Genomic DNA, 21,234 nt, shown 5'->3' with positions numbered 1-21,234 from the left:
CCCCTAACCCTAACCCCCAGATGTTGCGCCTGGTGCGGCCGGCCCCCCCGCACCCCCCACGCTACGCCACTGGTCAAAATGTAGGATTTACTAAGTAGCATCTAATAAATCATTTAATATGCTCGTTTCCAGTTTGTAAAAAGGATGTCCATTGTAATATTGACATTGAAAAATATCATTGCCAGGACGAACGTATCAAACAAGCCAAGGCTTTTGTGGTGGGAAGCATATTAACGATTGATTAACAAAACCCTTTTTTTAAAAAATCCACATGCTTGTAATTTGGCAAAGGGAAAATCCTATATAATTTCTTTAGAATGTGATCTCAAGCTGGTCTCTGACCGTTATAAATTTCATGTTTCATGTTTCACATGAATGTGATCTCAGTTTGATTAATTTCAAGTACACGAGAGTGGGAATGTAACGGACAGAAATGATTCATCTTCTTTTCCAGCTACAGTATTTGCTGAGTTTTGGATTCCTGAGCTTTGTGAATAGGAAAAAATGATTATTTTCTATAACTGTTGACCAGATAGTATAGAATGCTTGCAGCAGCTGTAATTTATGCTTTAAGCGCGCGCGCTCTCTCTCTCTCTCTCTCTCTCTCTCTCTCTCTCTCTCTCTCTCTCACACACACACACACACACACACACACACACACACACACAGTGTATGTTACTGTGTGGCATCTGCCTCCTTCTATCAGAGGGTTCAGAGAAAATTGCAAAAAAAGGAAGGAGGGAAGTATTCTGCAGTGTGAGGTGTGGAATTGCCAAGAGGCGGTCTGAAGGCTTTGCTTCTCAGCACACCAATAGTAAACTTAATGGGAGACAGAGAGAGGGGTGTGTAAGCAAACTTGAGCAAACACTGAGCTCTCTGCTGGTTGGGATGCTTCAAAGCTCAGAAGATGAATAACCCTAATCTTCAAGGTGGTCACATCTTGGAGACATCTAGCAACAGGAAAACTGCCGTGAGGAAAGCTACTGTGAGCTCCTACAAGAGCAACAGAGCCGGGATTTCCTTCCATTCTTTAAATTTTCTCACCGGCGTCGTCTTTATGCTCTTGGGCCAAAGTGGGCCACTCCTGGGACACCCGCAGTGCCTCGATTATGGTCCTCCTTTCCAGCCTCCCTTCCACCTGGAGTTCTGCTCTGCCTATGAAACTTTTGGTTGTTGTGATCAGGAGAAAGACAATACGATTGCAGCCAAATACTGGGAGGTGATGGATTATATTGATCCGCAGGCTCACAAATTGTGTGGAGGATATATCAAAGATATTTTATGCCAGGTAAGGCAATGGGTGGGTTGTAACCTTCATTATGCATCACTGATATACACTAGATTGCAAATTCTACTGTTGGTTTATTATTTTTTTTAAGGAGGGAAGATAGAGAACAGAAATTAAATACTGTAAAACTAAGCAGCTACGTGTGTGTGTGTGTGTGTGTGTGTGTGTAGAATATATATACGTGGCATCTTTAGCCGCTACAGGGGAATATATATAAGTGGCATCTTTCCTGCGGACAAATTGTGATGTATGTAAAAAGATAATGTAATATTGTTCAGGGGGAGGATGAGGATAATATTCCATTGATTCATTCTACTTATCTGCTTAGCATACAGGTATTAGGTTGTATAAACTTAGGGTGGTTTTTTTTTTTAATGTTTCAAACCAATATGACACAGTGGTGAAAATCTCACATCCTCACTCTCACATGAAGGCTGGAGAGCAAGGAATAATTGTCTCCCCCCCCCCAGAAATTTGAAGATAGCTTGGAAGAGCAATCACAGCTTGCAACTTGTTCACTCATGCTACTTGAACCCCTGCTAAACAGATTTTGTGGATTTCATATCAGAAACCTGCAGGACCTGTTTGAACGGTGGCAAAAGTGCGAGAAAAGAAATATGAATGACCGCCCCCGAGAAGCAAAATCTCTTTGGACTGCTGTCTTCTTTCTGGCCTCCCTTTGGAGAGCCGCTTAAGCTTTCTCGCAAAGTTGTTGTGAGGCTCAAGGCGAGCTGTGAAGCAGGGTTTTTTGTGTGCCCAAGGGGGCTACAAAACACACTTTCAAGTTAATATTCTAGATCAAATGAAGCAGCAGCGGTGCTCTCTGTTGCTGGAAAGGTGGCGAAGCTAATCATTTTGTGTCTGAGGTTCGGAACAAAAAGATAAGTGTTTCTTCCATTTGCTTTGCAAATAAATGCAGACCGAGACTGGGCAGCGCTCGGCGGCTTATGCAGGGCTGAGCAAAGTGGACCTTGGTGTTTTGATTCCCAGATGCCATGAAGCGATGTGTTTAGATTGTGCTCCTGCCTGGTGCCCTGGAAAGCTGCAGTTCTGAAAGCAGCCTCAGATCAAACAGCTGGCACCATTGCCTTCCTGGAAAGGGTTCCCTCCAGTCTCAGTTGCTCGGTTCCCGCTCCCCCTGCTTTCTAGTGAAGGCTGCCCATCTGGCTGAAGGCAGAAACCGGCCAGGAGAACAATGAGCAAAGGGTGCAGCTCCCATTGGCATCCTGCCTATCCAGTGATTTATGCGCAGAAAGGGTTCCCCTTTTACAGTGAGTCATGGAGGTCAATGATTCACTCCTTGCCAGCACAAAGGAGCCAAAACACACACCAGGCAAACACTTAGCACTCTTCCATCTAAGCTTCCTCAGCGCTAAAATATTATCTGCATGCACTGAATATGTTCTCTTCAAGAGGCAACACTGCTCAGATTGTGAAGTCAAAAGGAAGCTGCTTATTTTTAAAAATAATTTCACAGCCACAGGAACCCATATTTTTCCCAGTGTGGGATACTTTGTGTGTGTCAGGGGCAGGGATGGAATTGGTCTAAAGTAAAGCAAAGACAACCTGGATGGAAAATGAAGCCAGTGGTTCAGTTTACTCAGGACTTAAAGATTTTGCCCCTCTTCAGATGGCAATGTGTTTGTTGCCTCCCTTAATCTGAAATGTATTTTGGTCTGTCAGCAAAGGTGAGCCCTTCTGTTCCTTTTGATGAATGGGCCCCTCAGACCTCTGAATGGGCCCCTCAGACCTCTGAATGGGCCCCTCAGACCTCTGCCTCCAAAGCTTGCTGTGTTGGCACCACTGCTGGAAATAGTGGATAAATGTGACGGTTCCTGGCACTGATTAATTAATTAGTTAATTAATCAATCGGTGCCAGGAACCTTCACATTTATTCACTAATTAATTAATTAATTAATTAATGTTAGTCTTAGGGCCAAAGAGGAAGGTGACCTCAAATGTGTCTTTGCATCCAAGATGCAGATCTTTTAAAATGCAGGGGTGCCAGAGAGGGCAGGGAATTCCTGCCTATACAAATACTAGCTCCAGAGAAATGATTTCCTTTCAGACTGCAGCAGGGGAGGAAAGGGTTAAACTCTCTCTCCTGTTAATTATCAGTTCCCCCACCCAAGCTGATGCAGAAAGTTTCACTTCAAAACCCCTGCTCATTAAATGCAGAAAAACACATTTAACGCACTGTGCCTTTAAAGCATATTTGAAGCACATTTTCCACACCTCAAAAAAATATCCTAGTGTCTCTAGTTTATCCCTCACAGTTACGGTTCCCACCAACCCTTAACAACTGGGTCAATAGTTAGTTCTGCATAGCTCCACTTACTATTATGTGGAAACAACTTTTCAGACAGGGAAACAGGGAGAGGAAATCCTTATAAAACGGCAGACACAGTAGTCACAGAGGGACCTAAAGACTTAATATTTCATCAGCCCCTCTGAGATAGAGGGTGGAACAATGAGCAGAACACCATTTGCAACCTCTCACATAAATGAGGAAAAAGGAACAGATGGGCCAGCCTTTTACTGGCAAGGCGGCTTAATCCTAGCAACTGTTATGTAGACCCTTAGGAATGTCTTGACCTCAGACATTTTTAGCCGCAAATGGGGGTTGCTTGCATTCTCTGAAAGACAGCCCCTGCAGGGGCTAAGTTTGGACTTGAGACAGGGAGAGACTGTAGGATCCAAAGCAAATGGTGGGACAAAGGCTTGTCAGAGGGGACATTTTGTTGAACTGCACTTCAGCATACTATACTGAGCTCTGAAGATTTAGGCCCCATCTGCCCTTTACATTTAAAACAGCATCACACCACTTTAAACAGTCATCATAGCATCTCTCAAAGAATTATGGGAACTGCAGTTTGTCAAGGATGCTGATACTTGTTCAGATACTCTTACTCCCTTCACAAACCTACCATTCCCAGCAGTGGCGTAGCGTGGGTTGTCAGCACCCGGGGCAAGGCAAGTAATTTGCGCCCCCAACCCATGGATTTGCGCCCCCTAACCAGTGGATTTGCGCCCCCTAACCCTAAGCCCCAGATGTTGCGTCCGGTGCAGCCGGCCCCCCCTGCACCCCCCACGCTACGCCACTGATTCCCAGAGCTCTCTGCAAAGAAGGATTGATTGCCAAACCACTTTGAGATTCCCAGTTACAGTCGTATCTTGGTTGATGAACGCCTTAGCAGCTGAGCTCCCAAACGCCGCAAACTCGGAAGTGAGTGTTCCAGTTTGTGAATGTTCTTTTGGAAGCCGAATGTCTGGCAGCCAATTGGAAGCTGCACCTTGGAAGTCAAACATTTTGAAGTTGAATGGACTTCCGGAACGGATTCCATTTGGCTTCCAAGTTACAACTGTATAGTCAATAGTCAAACAAGAGTTTGAATTTAACAGGTCAGTTTTGGACTGGAATAACAAAAAGCTATGTAAGCAAGAAGAAGAGCAAGCAAGTAGTAGTAGTAGGTTCTCTGTGTGGAGAAGATGGAGAAATGCTATTGTGTGATGGTGAGAATGGCACACTTCTTTGGACATAGCTATGGAGTCTGTCTCCACAAGATGTGGTTGTGGCCACCAAGTGCCATCACAACATAGATAACTTTTAAAGGGGGAATAGACAACTCATGGAAGATATGGCTATCACTGGCTGCTAATAACAATGGTTACCATACCTTACTGCCCCAATAAAATGGGAACATCCCGTTTTTGAGGTGCTTTCATGCGAAATCACATCTTTCACACACACACACCATTTTCTGTTTTTCAATTTAGAATACTCATTTAAACATCCTTAAATTACCAGTGACCTACCTTTTTCTCTTTCCATGGTTCATTTTGCATACCATAAATCCCTGCATATTTTACATAAAATAAACCATTCAGTATTCCCTTATTACATCCATCAAAACTTATTTACACTGTTGAATTTATCTTAATGCTGCCAATGTTTGCAAGTGTACACAATTTCCCCCCATATATTCAATAAACATTTTCCAATCTTCTGTCAACATATGTTCTTCTTGTTCTCTTATTCTATATACCGTATGTTAAGTCCAGCATATTTCATCAGCTTAAGTTGCCATTCATCTTCAATTGGGACCTCGCTTGTTTTCCATTTTGGGGCTAATGAAACACAGGCTGCAGTAGTAGCATACATAAATAACGCTTTTTGATACCTGGGAATTTCTGTCTGAATTACCCCCAACAAAAAGGACTTTGGTTTTTTGGAAAAGTACTTTTAAACAATTCTAGCCAATTCTAGCGATATTGTATCTTTCAGGGCCTTGCTCTCATGCGAGCCACATGACTCGCGCAGGAGCATGGCCTCAAAAGCCGCACATCCCGGTTTCCCACTGGGGCATGTGAGAGGGTATGGGTTATATGCCACCTTCGGCATCAGAGACACCATGCTCTGAATACTGGTTGTTGGGTAATAACAGTGGGAAAAGGCTATTTCCTCATGTCCTGCACGTGAGCTTCCCATAGGCTTCTGGACGGCTGCTGTGGGAAACAAGATGTTGGATTAGGTCTGGGATGGGGTACCTTTGGCTTTCCAGATGTTGTTGGACTATGTCTCCCATTATCTCCAACCATCGGCCTTGCTGGTTGGGGCTGATGGGAGTTGCAGTCCAACAGTATCCAAAGGGCCAAAGGTCCCCCTTCCATAGCCCTTTGGTCTGATCCAATGGGGCTGCTACGTTTCTTAAAGTCAGAGAGCATCACACACTTAGAATTATAGAATCATAAAACTGTAGAGTTGGAAGGGACCCTGAGGAACTTCAAGTCGAACTCCCTGCAACGTAGGAATATGCAGTTGTCCTATGTGGGGATCAAACCTGCAACCTTGGCATTATCAGTAGCACGCTCCAACCGACTGAGCTATCCAGGCTTGCTATTTGAGATGTCTTTGTAATACATAAATGTGCAGACTGAGCAGGCATGACCGTGCTGCAGAAGCAGCCACACAGATTGGGTCCATTGCACAGCACTTTCAGAATGCTTTTCGCCCCTTAACAGGAATGCTCACCCTACGCAGCTCATCTTTACGATGCCGAGAATCCTCAGACGCCCCTGCGGAACCTGCCTGGCCTTTGCTCGGACTATTGTTCGGAGTTCCACCTCTACTGCCGTTCTGCCATCACGTTGCTTACCGACGACAAACACATCCAGGAATGCTGCGAGAGGAACAAGACCCGCTTCTGCAACCTGCTTAACATCCAGGATGAAGACTATTGCTTCCCCGACGTGCTGAAAAACACAGACCTGAACCGTAACCTGGGCTCTGTGGTGGAGGACAAGAAAGGCTGCCTTCAGCTGTGCCTAAAAGAGGTGGCCAATGGGCTGAGGAATCCTGTGCTGATGGCGCATGCGAACGACAACACCCATCGCATGTTTGTGGCTGAACAGGTGGGCATCATCTGGGTCTTTCTTCCAGACGGAAGTCGGCTGGAAGAGCCTTTTCTGGATATTAAGAACATGGTGCTGACCACCCCCTGGTTAGGAGATGAAAGAGGTTTCCTCGGGATGGCCTTCCACCCCAAATACAAGGACAATGGGAAATTCTACATTTATTACTCCTACCAGGACAAGAAAAAGGTGGAGAAAATCAGGATCAGTGAATTAAGAGTTTCCATGTCAGATGTCAACAAGGCTGATGCAAGCACAGAAAGGTAATGTTTCCCCCAAGTTTCCTTCCTCCTTCCATCTTCTTGGGATCTTTGCCTCCTCCCAAGGGCTTCGGGTGAAGTTGTCACTTTTAGTCCTCATATCGACCCTGTGGGATAAGTAGTAACCAAGTACACTCTGTGCTAAAGCAAATCCCAACTGGGCTTCAAGAAACAATGAATTCTGTGCTCTGTGATTTATTTTCCCTGGCCAAGCAAAAGGACAATTTTATAGGTATGTGGGTGGAGGTGGACTCAGGTGCTAAGCACTACTGTGCTATCCAAGATAAAAGAATACATTCAGATTTGGGATTTGAACCTAGGTCGCTAGTAAGGGTGGGAAACCTTCAGCTCACAGACTAATGTTGGCCAACAGAGGTTCCAGTTTGATCCATGAGGCCCAACCACACCCTCCTGTCAATCAGCTGATGTCACTCATGATATCAACTGATGGGCGAAGTCCACATTGTTCATTGGTTGCGTGGGCCTGGTGTCTGCAGGCAAAGCAAAGGTGTGTGCTTTCCTTTGTAGCCACAGGCTACAAGAGAGACTGCTCTGACTTGCAGCTGATGCTTGCAAAATGTGATGGGGAGGGGAGAAAGGAGGTTTTGCCAGCCTCCTTTCAGCACTTTGGAAAGAATCTAGACAAAACCTGGAGAGTAGTTTCAGTTTCAACCTGTAACATGGGGGTTACTTGTGCAGCCTGATCCCACTGTCTTCAATGGAGATCACTGCCAGGTTCATTGGCTCTATTTTTCCACCTATATATGACAATCTGTAGTCTTCTAGGTGAGTGTTTTACTCCCTATCTTAGACCATGGCATGGCCAGTTTTGGGTTCCTGGCCCACAAGTTGCATCAACCGATGCTCTAGAGCAGTGTTTCCCAACCGGTGTTCCGCGGCACACTAGTGTGCCGCGAGCCGTTGCCTGGTGTGCCGTGGGAGGGAGGCGGGCGAGTCCGGCGGCGAGAGGCGGGGCGGCGGCGGTGAGCACACGCGGGGCGGCGAGCGAGCTCCCTCCCAAATCCCATCGCCGCTCGGCGCTGGTGTTGGCAAGTCTTGCGCACCGGGGGATCTCCCCCCGGGAGCGCAAGGCTTGCGGGCGGCAGCTGGCAGCGCGGAGCACGGGGCGCCCTTCGGAGGGCTCCGCGTGCTTCGGGCAACAGGCTGCCGCCCCAAGCCTTGCGCGCCTGCCGGGAGCTCCTGCCGGGCGCGCAAGGCTTGCAGACACTCGCCCGAAGCACGGGGAGCCCTCCGGAGGGCTCCCTGTGCTTCGGGCAACAGGCTGCCGCCCCAAGCCTTGCGCGCTGGGCGGGAGCTCCTGCCGGGCGCGCAAGGCTTGCGGACAGCTTCCTGAAGCCTGGAGAGCGAGAGGGGTCGGTACGCACCGATGCCTCTTGCTCTCCAGGCTTCAGAGAAAGCCTGCATTCGCCCCATAGGACGCACACACATTTCCCCTTTATTTTTGGAGGGGAAAAAGTGCGTCCTATGGGGCGAAAAATACGGTACTTTCTTTGTGTTTATTTGATGCCTATTAAAGAGAGTTACTTTATATATAGTCAATATAGGCACAGAGTTAATTTTTTAAACATTTTCTAATGGTGGTGTGCCTCGAGATTTTTTTCATGAAACAAGTGTGCCTTTGCCCAAAAAAGGTTGGGAAACACTGCTCTAGAGCAGAGACAGAGAACAGGACCCAGATTCTGACAAGCTGGATCCTGAGCTCTCTTGACATTGGAGGGAAGGGCTACCCACTTTTCAATCATAATTGAAGCCAGTGGTGAAAAGGAATTCCTCCTCCCCTTTGTAGGTATGACTTGATCTACGTCAACAAAGAATGCTCCTTTGTGTTGTTGGCTTGAATCGAAGGTGGTCTTTCAAAGGAAGAATCGGGAACACCCTCTGCATCCAAACATTGGCTCTTTTGGGAATTTCCAGTTGCTGTGCAGGGCCTAATGTCCAGCGCAGAACCCAACCCAACCTATCATCTACCAAACCACAGTGTCTCCTAGTTTGTTGAGGGTCCTAGTTTTGAATATTCTTCCACCCACGTTCATTTACTGCCACTTCAAGATGTGCCTGGAAGCAGGATAGATGTATCGAGAAATATATTGCCAAATAAGAATGGCTGGATGCAGAAAGACCTTGCACAGTTAACACTCTTGCGCAGGGCTTTTTTCACCCCCAGCCAGAGCTCACTGGAGCTCAGCTCCGGCAGCTCCTAGGTGGGCGCCATTGCCATTCTAAGAGGACAAGGGAGAAATTCATGGTGAGCTCTGGCACCTCTCTTTCTGGAAAAATAGCACCGCTCCTGCATCCAGGAGTTGTGCTGATCTGCTGTCAGGAATTCCTTCTTTGACTATGGCTTAGAACTGCAACGTGTCGTGCAGTCCACCACGGGTGATTGCCTATTGGCATAAGAGTTATCATAGATCAAAACAAAGCCATTAATTGACTTCCTTTCCATGGATGTATGCATGTTGATGGATGCAGCACATTCTGACCCATCTTCTCTCCTGGGAGGGCAAGTGGGAGTGCCAGATGTGCACTTAAGATGGTTCTATCCAGCAGACAGATTTCATCAGAAGGATAGAATTATCCCAGGAATTTTAAGGTCCTTTTTTGCTTTGTCTAGGAAAAGGGAAAGATTGAGCGCTATGCAGATAAGATGTTCTGCTTAGTGACAGAATAACTAAAATACGTCTTTGAACTTAGTAAGGCCCTGAATGTTAACCAGCCTTCCTCCCTTGCTCTTTTTCCTAGTTTCTGATCTCTCTGTTTCTCTCTCTCTCTCTCCCCCCCCCCCTTTTCAGGAGTCTCTTAGAAATCGAAGAACCAGCCGCAAACCATAATGGGGGACAGATCCTCTTTGGCCTGGATGGCTACATGTACCTGTTTACAGGGGATGGAGGGAAAGCTGGGGACCCTTTTGGTAAATTTGGGAATGCTCAGAACAGGTAAGGTCCATCTCCAATAAGTGCTGATTACATATGAGACAGCTTACATTGCCTTTAAAGGCAAATTATACTTTTAAAAATAATGCTGCTTTTCTGTTCAAGGGTGCTTTTTAAAGATTATTTTATCATTTATCGTTTTTTAAAAAATATTTCATGTAAGTTCCCTTGTGGATCATTTGACAGAAGGTGATGATATTCCATCTAGTCAAGCAGCCAGCCAGCATATGTGGAAACTGCTACAACACTCTCCCTTCTGTTTCTTTGTCACGTTCGTTAATCCTTGTTTTATGCCTTGATTTCCTCTCAGGAGTAGTTTACTAGGAAAGGTTTTGCGGATCGATGTGGATGGAAGAAGCTCTGACAGGAAGCCTTACCGCATCCCCTCTGACAATCCTTTTGCCTCTGACCCTCAAGCTCTCCCAGAAGTCTATGCCTATGGGGTGAGGAACATGTGGCGCTGCTCTGTGGACAGAGGTGACCCGCTCAGTCGCAAAGGAAGGGGGCGAATTTTCTGTGGAGATGTCGGCCAGAACAAGTTTGAAGAAGTGGACATAATTGTTAAAGGCGGGAACTATGGCTGGAGAGCCAAGGAAGGCTTTGAGTGCTATGACGTCAAGCTTTGTCAAAATTCCTCCTTAGGTAAAGAATGCTACCTGTCATTTTTAGTGTGTTCGTGGGAAGGCCTTATCTTACCTGTATTTGGTTTAACTGTTAATTCTGCAGCTATCATTTTTGTCATTCCTTTGTGAAGGGATAGGAAGTGCACATGTACTTCATTAAGGATAAGATCCTTGGGGGCAAAGTTACAACATTTAGAGTGCTTTAGTTTCAGGAAAAGGCAAGTACAGTCATACTTCATGTTACGTTTGCTTCAAGTTGCGCATTTTCAGGTCGCGTCCCTTGGCGACCTGGAAGTACCGGAAAGGGTTACTTTTGGGTTTTGCCGCTCGCGCATGCGCAGACACACAAAGTGACGTCACGTGCAGATGCAGAAGCGGCGAAACGCAACCCGCGCGCGTGCAGAAGCGGGTTGCATTATTTTCAGGTTGCGAACGGGCCTACAGAACAGATCCCATTCGCAACCAGAGGTACCACTATACAAGGAGACACACGGGGGGGGGGGGCAATGAATAGAGAAACGTTTTCTCTCTCCATTTCTCACAGAGCCTGGGGGCACTCAGTGAAGTTGAAAGGTGGAAGATTCAGGACAGACAAAAGAAAGTACTTCACACAGCGCACATGAACTATGGAATTTGCTCCCACAGGAAATAGTTATGGCCAACAACATGACTGGCTTTAAAAGAGGATTTGACAAATACATGGCAGAAAAGGCTATTCGTGGCCACTAGTTGTGATGATCTACCTCCACTGCTGGAGGTCTCTGAATATGTGTAATTTCAAGACCCCTCCTCTCCATTTTTATGGTTAGTTATTTTTAAACCAGTCTTGGGCCCATCAGCCATTCAACCAGAGGACGCCTTCAAACATAGGTCTGTCCGCTGCAAAACTGGATGCATGGTGGTCCTATAAACCAGTGTTTCCATATAAACCAAGATATTCCAAGGGGATCATGATGAACAATGCGTAAGTGGAGGAACCACAGCATGAGGCTAGGGGGCCACAGAGGGAAATGAGAAGTGAAGGGAAAAATCCTGATTGGCTAGCTATCTGCTTGGCCAATCACAAGTGGGTAAGGGGGGAGGCCACTAAGACCTAGTGCTCTCTCTCCCTCCCTTTTTTTTTTTTGCCACGGATAGGTGTAGCCAGGATTTTTGTTAGGGGGGCAGGTTTCTTTGGGGGGGCAGTGCCTCTGATTTGTATTGATTTTTACTTATTTGGGGGGCAGTTGTCTCCTGTGCCTACACCCATGGGAGGGGCAACAGGAAGGAAACAAGGTCGGATGGGGGCCACAGACGGAAAAAGGTTGGACAACACTGCTATAAACTACACTAATTTTACTTTAAATGCCCAATTAGTTTTAGAAAAAAATTGCCCATGCATTGAAGGATAACTATTTCCTTTTTGAATAATCAAACAGTTTTAATTGACTCAAGTGCATTTTCTCTGTTTTTAACAGATGATATACTTCCAATATTTGCCTACAGCCATTCAGTGGGAAAATCAGTCACTGGAGGTTATGTGTATAGAGGATGTGAGTCTCCAAACCTGAATGGCCTGTACATTTTTGGTGATTTTATGAATGGGTAAGGAACAAACTTCTTTCCATTGACTTTTCAGTACAGTAGGTAGGTTTCCTATAGACCATCTCAGAATATTGTTTTTTGGTTCATCGCTAGTCATGGGCTCAAACAGTTCATGGCAACGGGGAGTAGCAAAAAGTATTTACAGCCCAAGAGAAAGCCTTGGATCTATTTTGGGATATACCAGAAAGCGTTTTTCTAAGCTACAGTGGAACTGTGAAAGCATAAAACATATGTTTTTGTTTTTTCATCCAGTCGGCTTATGGCTTTGCAAGAAGATGAGAGAGCAAATCAATGGAAGAAGCAAGACATTTGTGTTGGTAACACTAAAGCCTGTGCCTTTCCAGGGATGGTCAGCTCTTACAGCAAATACATCATTTCTTTTGCTGAGGATGAAGCAGGTAATCTTGGTTGCTGTGTCTGTTTTATTAGAAAATCATTTTTTGGGGAGGCCACCAACTCTGAGTTGCTCAACAACTTTTGGGGTGTACTGGTTTACTTTTTGAAATATGGCAACCCTGGAATAGTCAGGAACCTAGAAGGCCACATGGTTGCTTTAGGCTGGAGGTAGGTTACAACTTGGGACGCAGGTGGCGCTGTGGGTTAAACCACAGAGCTTAGGACTTGCCGATTAGAAGGTTGGCGGTTCGAATCCCTGTGACAGGGTGAGCTCCCGTTGCTCAGTCCCTGCTCCTGCCAACCTAGCAGTTCAAAAGTGCATCAAAGTGCAAGTAGAAATAGTTACCGCTCCGGCGGGAAGGTAAACGGCGTTTCCGTGCGCTGCTCTGGTTTGCCAGAAGCGGCTTAGTCATGCTGGCCACAAGACCTGGAAGCTGTACGCCGGCTCCCTTGGCCAATAAAGCAAGATGAGTGCCGCAACCCCAGAGTTGGTCACGACTGGACCTAATGGTCAGGGGTCCCTTTACCTTTACCATTACTAGGTTACAACTTGTGCAGGCCTGACTTACATAGAGAGGAAAAATTGCACTATTATCAACTTGTTGCAACTTTTTTCTGATGAATTTCACATTCCTGGCTTTCTCCTCTCTCCCTGTTGTCTCCAGCTGAGCTCTATTTTATGGCTACGTCCTACCCCAGTGCCTTTGCGCCACATGGATCGATATACAAAGTTGTGGATCCTGCAAGGTGGGTACTTTTTCAAGTCCTTGAATGTCCCTTTGTCCTGCTGATTTTCTGAACAGCATCGGCAACACACACAAACATTCGTCAGTTTTCTTCCAGGGCGATAGATACAACAGAAACACCCCATTCACATGACTGGATTTCAGTTTCATGCATTAAACCTGCAGAACAACTATGTTCCTGGGAAGCCACAGTTTCCTGCCCTGGCACTTGCAGGCCAATCCACTAATTTAATTAAAACGAAGTACAGGTGGCGCTGTGGGTTAAAGCCTCAGTGCCTAGGACTTGCCGATCGAAAGGTCGGCGGTTCGAATCCCTGCGGCGGGGTGCGCTCCTGCTGCTCGGTCCCAGCGCCTGCCCACCTAGCAGTTCGAAAGCACCCCTGGGTGCAAGTAGATAAATAGGGACCGCTTACCAGCGGGAAGGTAAACGGCGTTTCCGTGTGCGGCTCTGGCTCGCCAGATGCAGCTTTGTCACGCTGGCCACGTGACCCGGAAGTGTCTCCGGACAGCGCTGGCCCCTGGCCTCTTAAGTGAGATGGGCGCACAACCCCAGAGTCTGTCAAGACTGGCCCGTACGGGCAGGGGTACCTTTACCTTTACCTTTACATTCATCTAAAGCAATTGGGCTCCAGTTAAATCAGTGGGAGTCCACGGGCTTGAGGATTATTAGGAGACCAAGAGTCCCGAAAGCCCCACAATTGTTTTCCCCAACTTTCTTTCCCCCAGAGAATTCTGGGCACTGTAGTTTGTTAAAAGTTGCTGGGAGTGGTAACACTGTAAGGGTCCCCAGGATTCTTTGAGGGAAGAATATCTCATGAAGGTATTTCGTGTGTGTGTGTGCAGTGCACAGAATAACAAAATACTGTGAAGCATGGGAGCATGTTCCATCAGTAACAGGAATTAAATATCACATAAGCTACTACACTTGATATCAAGAAACCTGACCCAAAACCCTAGGTCATTCTTCCCCTAGTGGTTCAGATGGTGCCAACTCTCAAGGAGTAAAAAACCAACCATGTTAGGTAGAAGAGCTACCACCATTCCTGCTTTGTTCACCCAACTTGTGCAGGAGGTCTCAGGCTGTACTCTAGGGACTCAGCTACAATAGTTAAAAAACCCCCAGTGATTTGTATGTGTTATAAACATGCAACACCAGATGGTGCCAGAGAGCACAAAACTTTTCTCTAGCGTTTTTACATAGGGGTTTCCTCCCCTTGGTTATAACAATTTAATTTCTGACTTATTTATAGTATTTTTTTCCTGTGTGTAAATCCACACTAGCTGTCCCCAAGAACCCAAGGAGCAAGAATTAAAGTACCGCTCTCTGCTTCTGAGGCCTCAGGCAAAAGAAGCCAAATTATAGTTGTAACTCAAGAGGGCCAAGGAATTGGTTTAGAACCAAGGCTTAACTAAAATAAGCACACCCAAAATGAAGAGGTGGATGTTTTATTAGTAATAATTGAAACAGCAGCATAGCACGAGACCTGTTCACCAACTAGGAGAAACTGAAAATAAATCTGGAGCTAGGCCTGTCCAGGGTTCAGTCTGCTGCTGCGCACATCTCAGTACAGTTACTCATTTTATATTGTGTCTGTTTTCACCCCTACTGTAGGGAACTCTGTCCCCATTTGAGCTCAAGGAGAGCTGGCTTGCAGGCAACCTGCAGCATAGAGAGCAGACCAAAATACATCTCTTTGTAGTTTGTATTTATTTTGAAGTTGAGACCAACCATAGAATTCGTCTGAGACTCAGGAACTAGTCTAGAAAAACACGGGAGTTGTTGACAGAAGTTCCGTCCAAGTAATGGCAGGGCACATCAACAACAGTAATAAATATTCCCTGTCTGTCTATCTCCTTTTATCCAAAGGATATCCAAAAGATTAATGTACCAAGTAAGAATTGCTTTTGCTCCCAAGTAGGGAAGACATCCAGGCCTACCAACATTTGCGATGCTTTTCTGGGCAGATAGTAATTTTCATGTTCTTTTCACCTTGTTATGAAGATGTCAAGCTGTTCTGGGAAGCTTTAATCTCTTTGATACACACTTTCCAGATTTTAGTTTTAGTTTTCTGAGCCTATGGGTGCTTTCAGGTGTGCGTTTATTGTGGGATGGGTGCTTCTTATTCATGCAGGTATTGTTTTGTTTTTGGGGTTTTTTTGCAGCAGCCACATGATGGCATTGGCATGGAACCAGCAGCCTCTATTTTCCCTCCCATTTAATCTCTTTTTTTGTGTGTGGGGAGAAGAATGTAAGGCTTTAAACACACACACACACACAAACACACACACACACACACACACACACACACACACACACACACACCACACACACACACCAAAAACACAACGAAAATTACCAACCTGTTGTTCATGCTATCTGAAAATGGGTATTACTTCACCTTTGGTGGAAAAAGTGTCCAACAAGAACCTCCAGGAAGATCCATGGACCTTTCTGCAGGTTTTTAGAAGTCTATATTCCCCATTCATTTCTTTAGCATGTTTGTGAATTACACTCAAGAGAGAAAGTGAGAACTGTCTCAACTTCTGTAGCAAAAAAAGGCCATGGAGTTTTCAAGGCAGAAATGCGAGAACTCAAGCTCACCAAAGCCAAATGACGTTACATTATTTAACACTTTTAAAATATATACCGTATATAAAAAGTGTGGTTAAACAGGCCTGTTTTGTAAAAAAAATATGTAGCTATAGGGTCTAATCTGGATTGGGGCACCATGTGAGTTTCCTGCGGAAAATCACTCACTTGCTCATATTTACCCTTGAAGTTGTTTCTTTTACTACAATTGAATCGCTCCCACTAAATACTGAGATTCCAGAGAACTTGCTTCTTCCAAAAAATACTTGGAAATGTAGTTTGTTTAAGAATGCTACGAACTGTAGCTCTAGGAGGGGCAAACTACAGTTCCCAGAATTCTTTGGGAGGGCATGTATTTTAAAAGTATGGCGCACATGTGACCCGTTGGGGATGATAACTGTATCACAGTTCCAATTAATTTAGCAGAGCAGTGGAAAGACTTAAAACCAAAGATATACCGGTAGTAGGCAAATATCATCCACAGGAAACCTAAATCAGGAAGAGAGTTCTTTTCAAGTACAAAATGCTTGACATTTTCCTTAACTGAAAATCCACTTCTTCACAAGGAGAGAAACTAATGGAAGGATTTGGGCAGGATATAGCTCTTGTTCTGTTAGCATGAGAGTGCTTTCAGGGTCTTTTGCTGGCAAGCTCACGATTTAACAGAAAGACTGAAATTGGACATCTGCCTCTAGAAAACCGCCACAAACACAGGCTCCTTATCCATTCTCAAGATGTCCACACATAATTTTTGTGACCGAATCTGTTTGTTTTTTAGGAGAGCTCCACCAGGGAAATGTAAACAGAAGCCTATTCCAGTGAAAACAAAGAGTAAGCGAATCCCATTCATTCCCCGTGCAAGTAAGTCAACAAGGATATGTGGAGTTTTTCTGTTTTGTTTGCTGTGTAGCACAAATGCTAAGACACATTGAAAGGAACTGTCGATGTGTGTGCCAACCATTAAAGGCTTCAAACTAACTAAATACTACAATCAATCAATAATAAACAATTTAGTTACTCCCCTTCTTTACTGTACACTTGTGATTATTTTGCTCATGATGGTATTGGGGTAGTTATACACAACCACGTTTTTGATACTGTTTGCACCTGCAATTGCTTTTGAAATGGACATGCTGCCAGGTTTCCAATTGGCACAACAAATGTTCTAGGATTTGTGGGTTTTTTGGGGGTGGGGAGGCAGGAATTGGCTTGCTTTTGTTGTGCTGTAGTTCAACAGTGCCCTTCTAGGCGGCACTAATACCATATCACTGGGGAAGCATTGCAGAACAACAAATAAATTCATGTGGTGTGTGGACACTCCAGTGTAAATCCACCATCACTAATGCAATAGTACTGTATCAGTGACATGTTGCAGAATACTAAAAACAACAAAACCCTCCAGTCTGAATGTATATATTCTGATCTAAGTATATCTGAATCAGGGGCAAACTTTTCAGCCTGGGGGACCAGACCCTTATCTGTCCCCACCCCCATAGAAAGGTGAATTGGACACCAGTCCAAGTTGTCACTGAAACCGCCCACACCCTCCGACATTTCTCCAATAAAAATAGGGACATCCCATTCCATAATGATTTTACTATTTATAACCTACACATCTTACTGGGTTGCCCCAGCCACTCTGGGCAGCTTCCAACGTACCGTATATAAGAACAAAACAAAACATTAAACATTATAAAAAACTGCCCTATACAGGATTGCCTTCAGACAGCTCGGGGGTCGGGATAATGCCATACGCTCCAACATTTCTCTAAGGAAAATAGGGACATCCCAAGGAAAAGCAGGACATTCCGGGATCAAGTGAGAAACCGGGACGGCTTCTCTATATCAGGGATGTCCCTGGAAAATAGGGGCACTTGGAGGGTCTGTGCCGGCTAAAATTGACCTTTTCTCTTCCATTTTCAAAGCGGCTTGAGTGCAAACCACTTGGTGGTTGGCATGTTCCTGCTCTCCGTCAGCTGATGAACAGGGGGAACAAGTCTTGCTCCTGCAGAAGAGCAATTTGGAGCTCACTTTAAGCTCTTGATCATTCCTTTATGATGGGAGTTGTAGTCCCATGTGGCTACATGGGTACCTGCTCCACACATGATGACATCAGCTCGGAGGGGCAGGTGGGTGTGGTTTTCAAGGGTTGGCCTAATCAAAATCCCAACTTTGGCTCACTGGTCCAAGGCTTCCCAAACTTGGGTCTCTAACTTTTTTTGGACTACAACTCCTATCATCCCTAGCTAGCAGGACCAGCGGTCAAGGATGATGGGAATTGTAGTCCAAAAGCAGTTGAAGACCGAAGTTTGGGAAACCCTGCACTGGTCAATGGCTCCTCACCCCAAATCTAAATGTTTGAAGCTTAGGGTGGATTACCCAAGCCAGCAACCTCTTCCTAACAGCTCAGAATATTTCCCAAGTTCCCCCCTTTCCATTTTATCCTTACCACAAACCTGTGAGGTAGGTGAGGCTGAGGGATAGACTGACTCAAGGCAGGGGTGCTGTTGTTAAGGGTGGCTGAGGGGTTCAGGCAATGCTGCAAAGCACTGTGATAATGACACCCCACCCACCATTCTTAAAAAATCGTTTTTGATATTACAAATAAAGATTTACAACAATACCAAATAACATATCCATATAAAGAGAACTCTCTGAATCTCAAGACTTCCCTACCATCTCCTCCATGGGTCCTATTGTCAACATTCTCAACTGCATATTATTTCATAATCTATATTTTATATCTATCCATATTGTCCATAAAGAGATCTCTCTGAATCTCAAGACTTCCCTACCATCTCCTCCATGGGTCCTATTGTCAACATTCTCAACTGCATATTATTTCATAATCTATATTTTATATCTATCCATATTGTCCATAGTATTTGTTACATTAAAAGTGAGATTAAAATCCTGCTAATGTTTCCATCTGCTTACAGTGGTCTCCTCAATAAATTATAATTTCCCCCCACTCTTTCTTGAAGTTTTTGTCTTTTTGGTCCCTGTGCTTTCCGGTCAGTTTTGCCATTTTGGCGTAGTCTAACAGCTTGGTTTGCCATTCCTCTCTGGTAGGGACTCTTTCTTCTTTCCATCTCTGGACTAATAGCATCCGCGGTGCTGTAGTCGCATAGATAAATAATCTTTTCTGTTCCTTTCCCACCCACCATCTTAAGTTGCTCTGTATCGCTGCTCCCCTAACCTGGAGAGAAAACAGCAAAGACCTGATGAAGAGAGCACAGCAGGTTATATTTTCTGAGAATCCTCCGGAAAAACAATCTCTCAAAGTACCTGTTGATGGCATTTTACCATTGTACTGTCGAGAGTGTATTAACTTATGGTCTCTGTGTGTGGTTTGGGAGCTGCGTGGCCAGGGAAAAAAGAATGCTGTCCAGGGTTGTAAAGACTGCGGAGAGAATAATTGGGTGCACTCTTCCCACCTTGGATCAAATGTTTCCAGATGCCATAAGAAAGCTGCAGAGATAGTGCAGAATAGTGCGCACCCCGGAAATGATCTCTTTCAGCTTCTGCCTTCTGGAAGAAGGTACAGGGTTATAAAGACTAGGACTAGCCGCCTGAGAAACAGTTTCTATCTACATGCAATTTTGGTTTTAAACGCAGTGTAAGGAGTCTCTATGGGAGTATATTTTATTTTTAAAATGGGGTATCAGTTTTTAGGGGGCTAACCAGGTTGGGATAGCTGAGATAGCAGGCTTGTTGGTTTTAAAGGTCTTATGTAGATTCCCCCCCCCAATTTCGTTGTTCTGTATGGCACAATGACAATAAAGATTATCGTATCGTAATTCAACCTGTTGAAACAAGGATGGTAACCTCTTAAAATGTCTCTTCACAGAAACCGTCCTTGAACTGCTTAAAGAGCGTCTTACAACCCCTTCCCCCAAAACAGCCTTCAATGCTACTGAACCGCCCCCCAATTCTTCCACTCCAAGATCCAAGAAGCCTGTCTCCCACAAAGACCCTACTAAACGTAAGGCAGCGAAGGCTCCCAGGTCTGGCAGAAAGCAGCAAACGACACAAACCCCCAAGGCCCGGCGATCCAAGACGAAGGCGCAAAAGGCGAGGATTCCACGGGTCTCGAAAGCGCCGGTGACGACCTCCCCGCCAAAGAAAAAAGGCTCCCGGTTGACCAGAGCCCAAAAGAAACAGGTTCCAAAGCTGAGGTCAGCGGCAAAGGAGAAAATGCGGAAGAATACAAGAAAGGGGGCCAGCTTAAGAAGTGCTGCTTGAACTTCCAGTATACACCAGTTATGTGAATGTAGATGGAGTTGCTGGGCAACTTGCTTCCGTTCCGCTCTTAGTAAGAGAGTGAGATCAGTGTGTAGTTTACACGCCAAATAAATATATATATGTATATGAATGAAAGCATTCCGCTCCAGGAAAAGCAAGCAGCTGCTAGGCCACTGTGACAGATGCAGCACATGCGCTTAATGAGGAGTTTAAATGCCCCAGATGGGTTCCTGGTTGTTGCTTTGCAGAAATCTTACTCCGATGACCATTTAATCAGTTTAAGGAGGCGACGCGGTGGCCATTTACAGCAGTATAGTTCTACAGGAATGTCAGTGGGATTGCTTTGGTTGTGTGAAGCAGCAACTGATTTGCACCCTCTTTGGGAAATTCAGTTCCCCCATCGACTTGTGTGGCAAAGAGCACCACTGAAAAGATGGCGAGGTTAATAAGTCTGTGGTACTTTTGTCTCAAGGAGAGCAAGGCTGTATCTCAAAAGGTTAGTAAGCAAAGGAACATTGGCTGCATTTCAATGGCTGAACAGTCAAATAAAATGCAAACCTTCTAAGGAATTAGCTACAGGGAGCAGAATTAACTAAACTGCCCTGTCTGATATTTTGATGGGCAGTTGATTTTCTATTATCAGTTGCAACATACATTCTAAAGCACACATGTTTTCTCTCTCCCTATAATAAAATACTGGATGAGAACAAATAAATCAAAGTGCATCTATTTGTGTGATTCTCTTGCAAGGCAAAAAATGTTTCAACTAAAATGCTTTATGTTGTAGGTCTCACCTGGTCACTTTATTAGACAACATCCTATCAACACCCAGGTGTACAATATTCCTGGACATCTGGGATTCAGATTGTACTATCACAGATACAAATTCCAAATGCACCAGTATGGGGGGGGGTGGGAATTCACCAGTGTTTGGATATGGGTAGGATAGGAACAATTAGAATAATAAGCTATGCTTTGCAGAAAACCTCTAGTAGTGAGCAAGGACTTAAGAATGACTTTGCAGGGTTAGACTAAGGCCATCCCTAAATCAAGCAAGGCAAGGAAGCATCTTTGCTGCCTCCTTCGTCTTTTCACGTTATGACTGCCGTATTTCCAATGCATTTACAGCCTGTTCCACC

General features: G+C 45.1%; 1 protein-coding gene across 1 annotated transcript; it reads left to right on the top strand.

Annotated features, from left to right (window-relative positions):
* The first annotated feature begins 822 nt into the window (after window positions 1–822).
* HHIPL2 (HHIP like 2) lies at window positions 823–20,860 on the top strand. The gene is given in 10 exon segments (XM_081903942.1): window positions 823–1,288; window positions 6,311–6,963; window positions 9,771–9,914; window positions 10,222–10,553; window positions 11,992–12,118; window positions 12,371–12,516; window positions 13,180–13,261; window positions 16,629–16,711; window positions 19,701–20,053; window positions 20,055–20,860. Coding segments are annotated over 10 exon segments (2,328 nt in total). The 5' UTR covers window positions 823–907; the 3' UTR covers window positions 20,082–20,860.
* The last annotated feature ends 374 nt before the right edge of the window (window positions 20,861–21,234 follow it).

Source organism: Podarcis melisellensis (genome assembly GCF_964234715.1).
Source record: "Podarcis melisellensis genome assembly, chromosome: 3".
Classification (NCBI taxonomy): Eukaryota; Metazoa; Chordata; class Lepidosauria; order Squamata; family Lacertidae; genus Podarcis; species Podarcis melisellensis.
The sequence above is the reverse complement of the archived record's forward strand: the minus strand, read 5'-3'. Positions and strand labels throughout refer to the sequence as shown.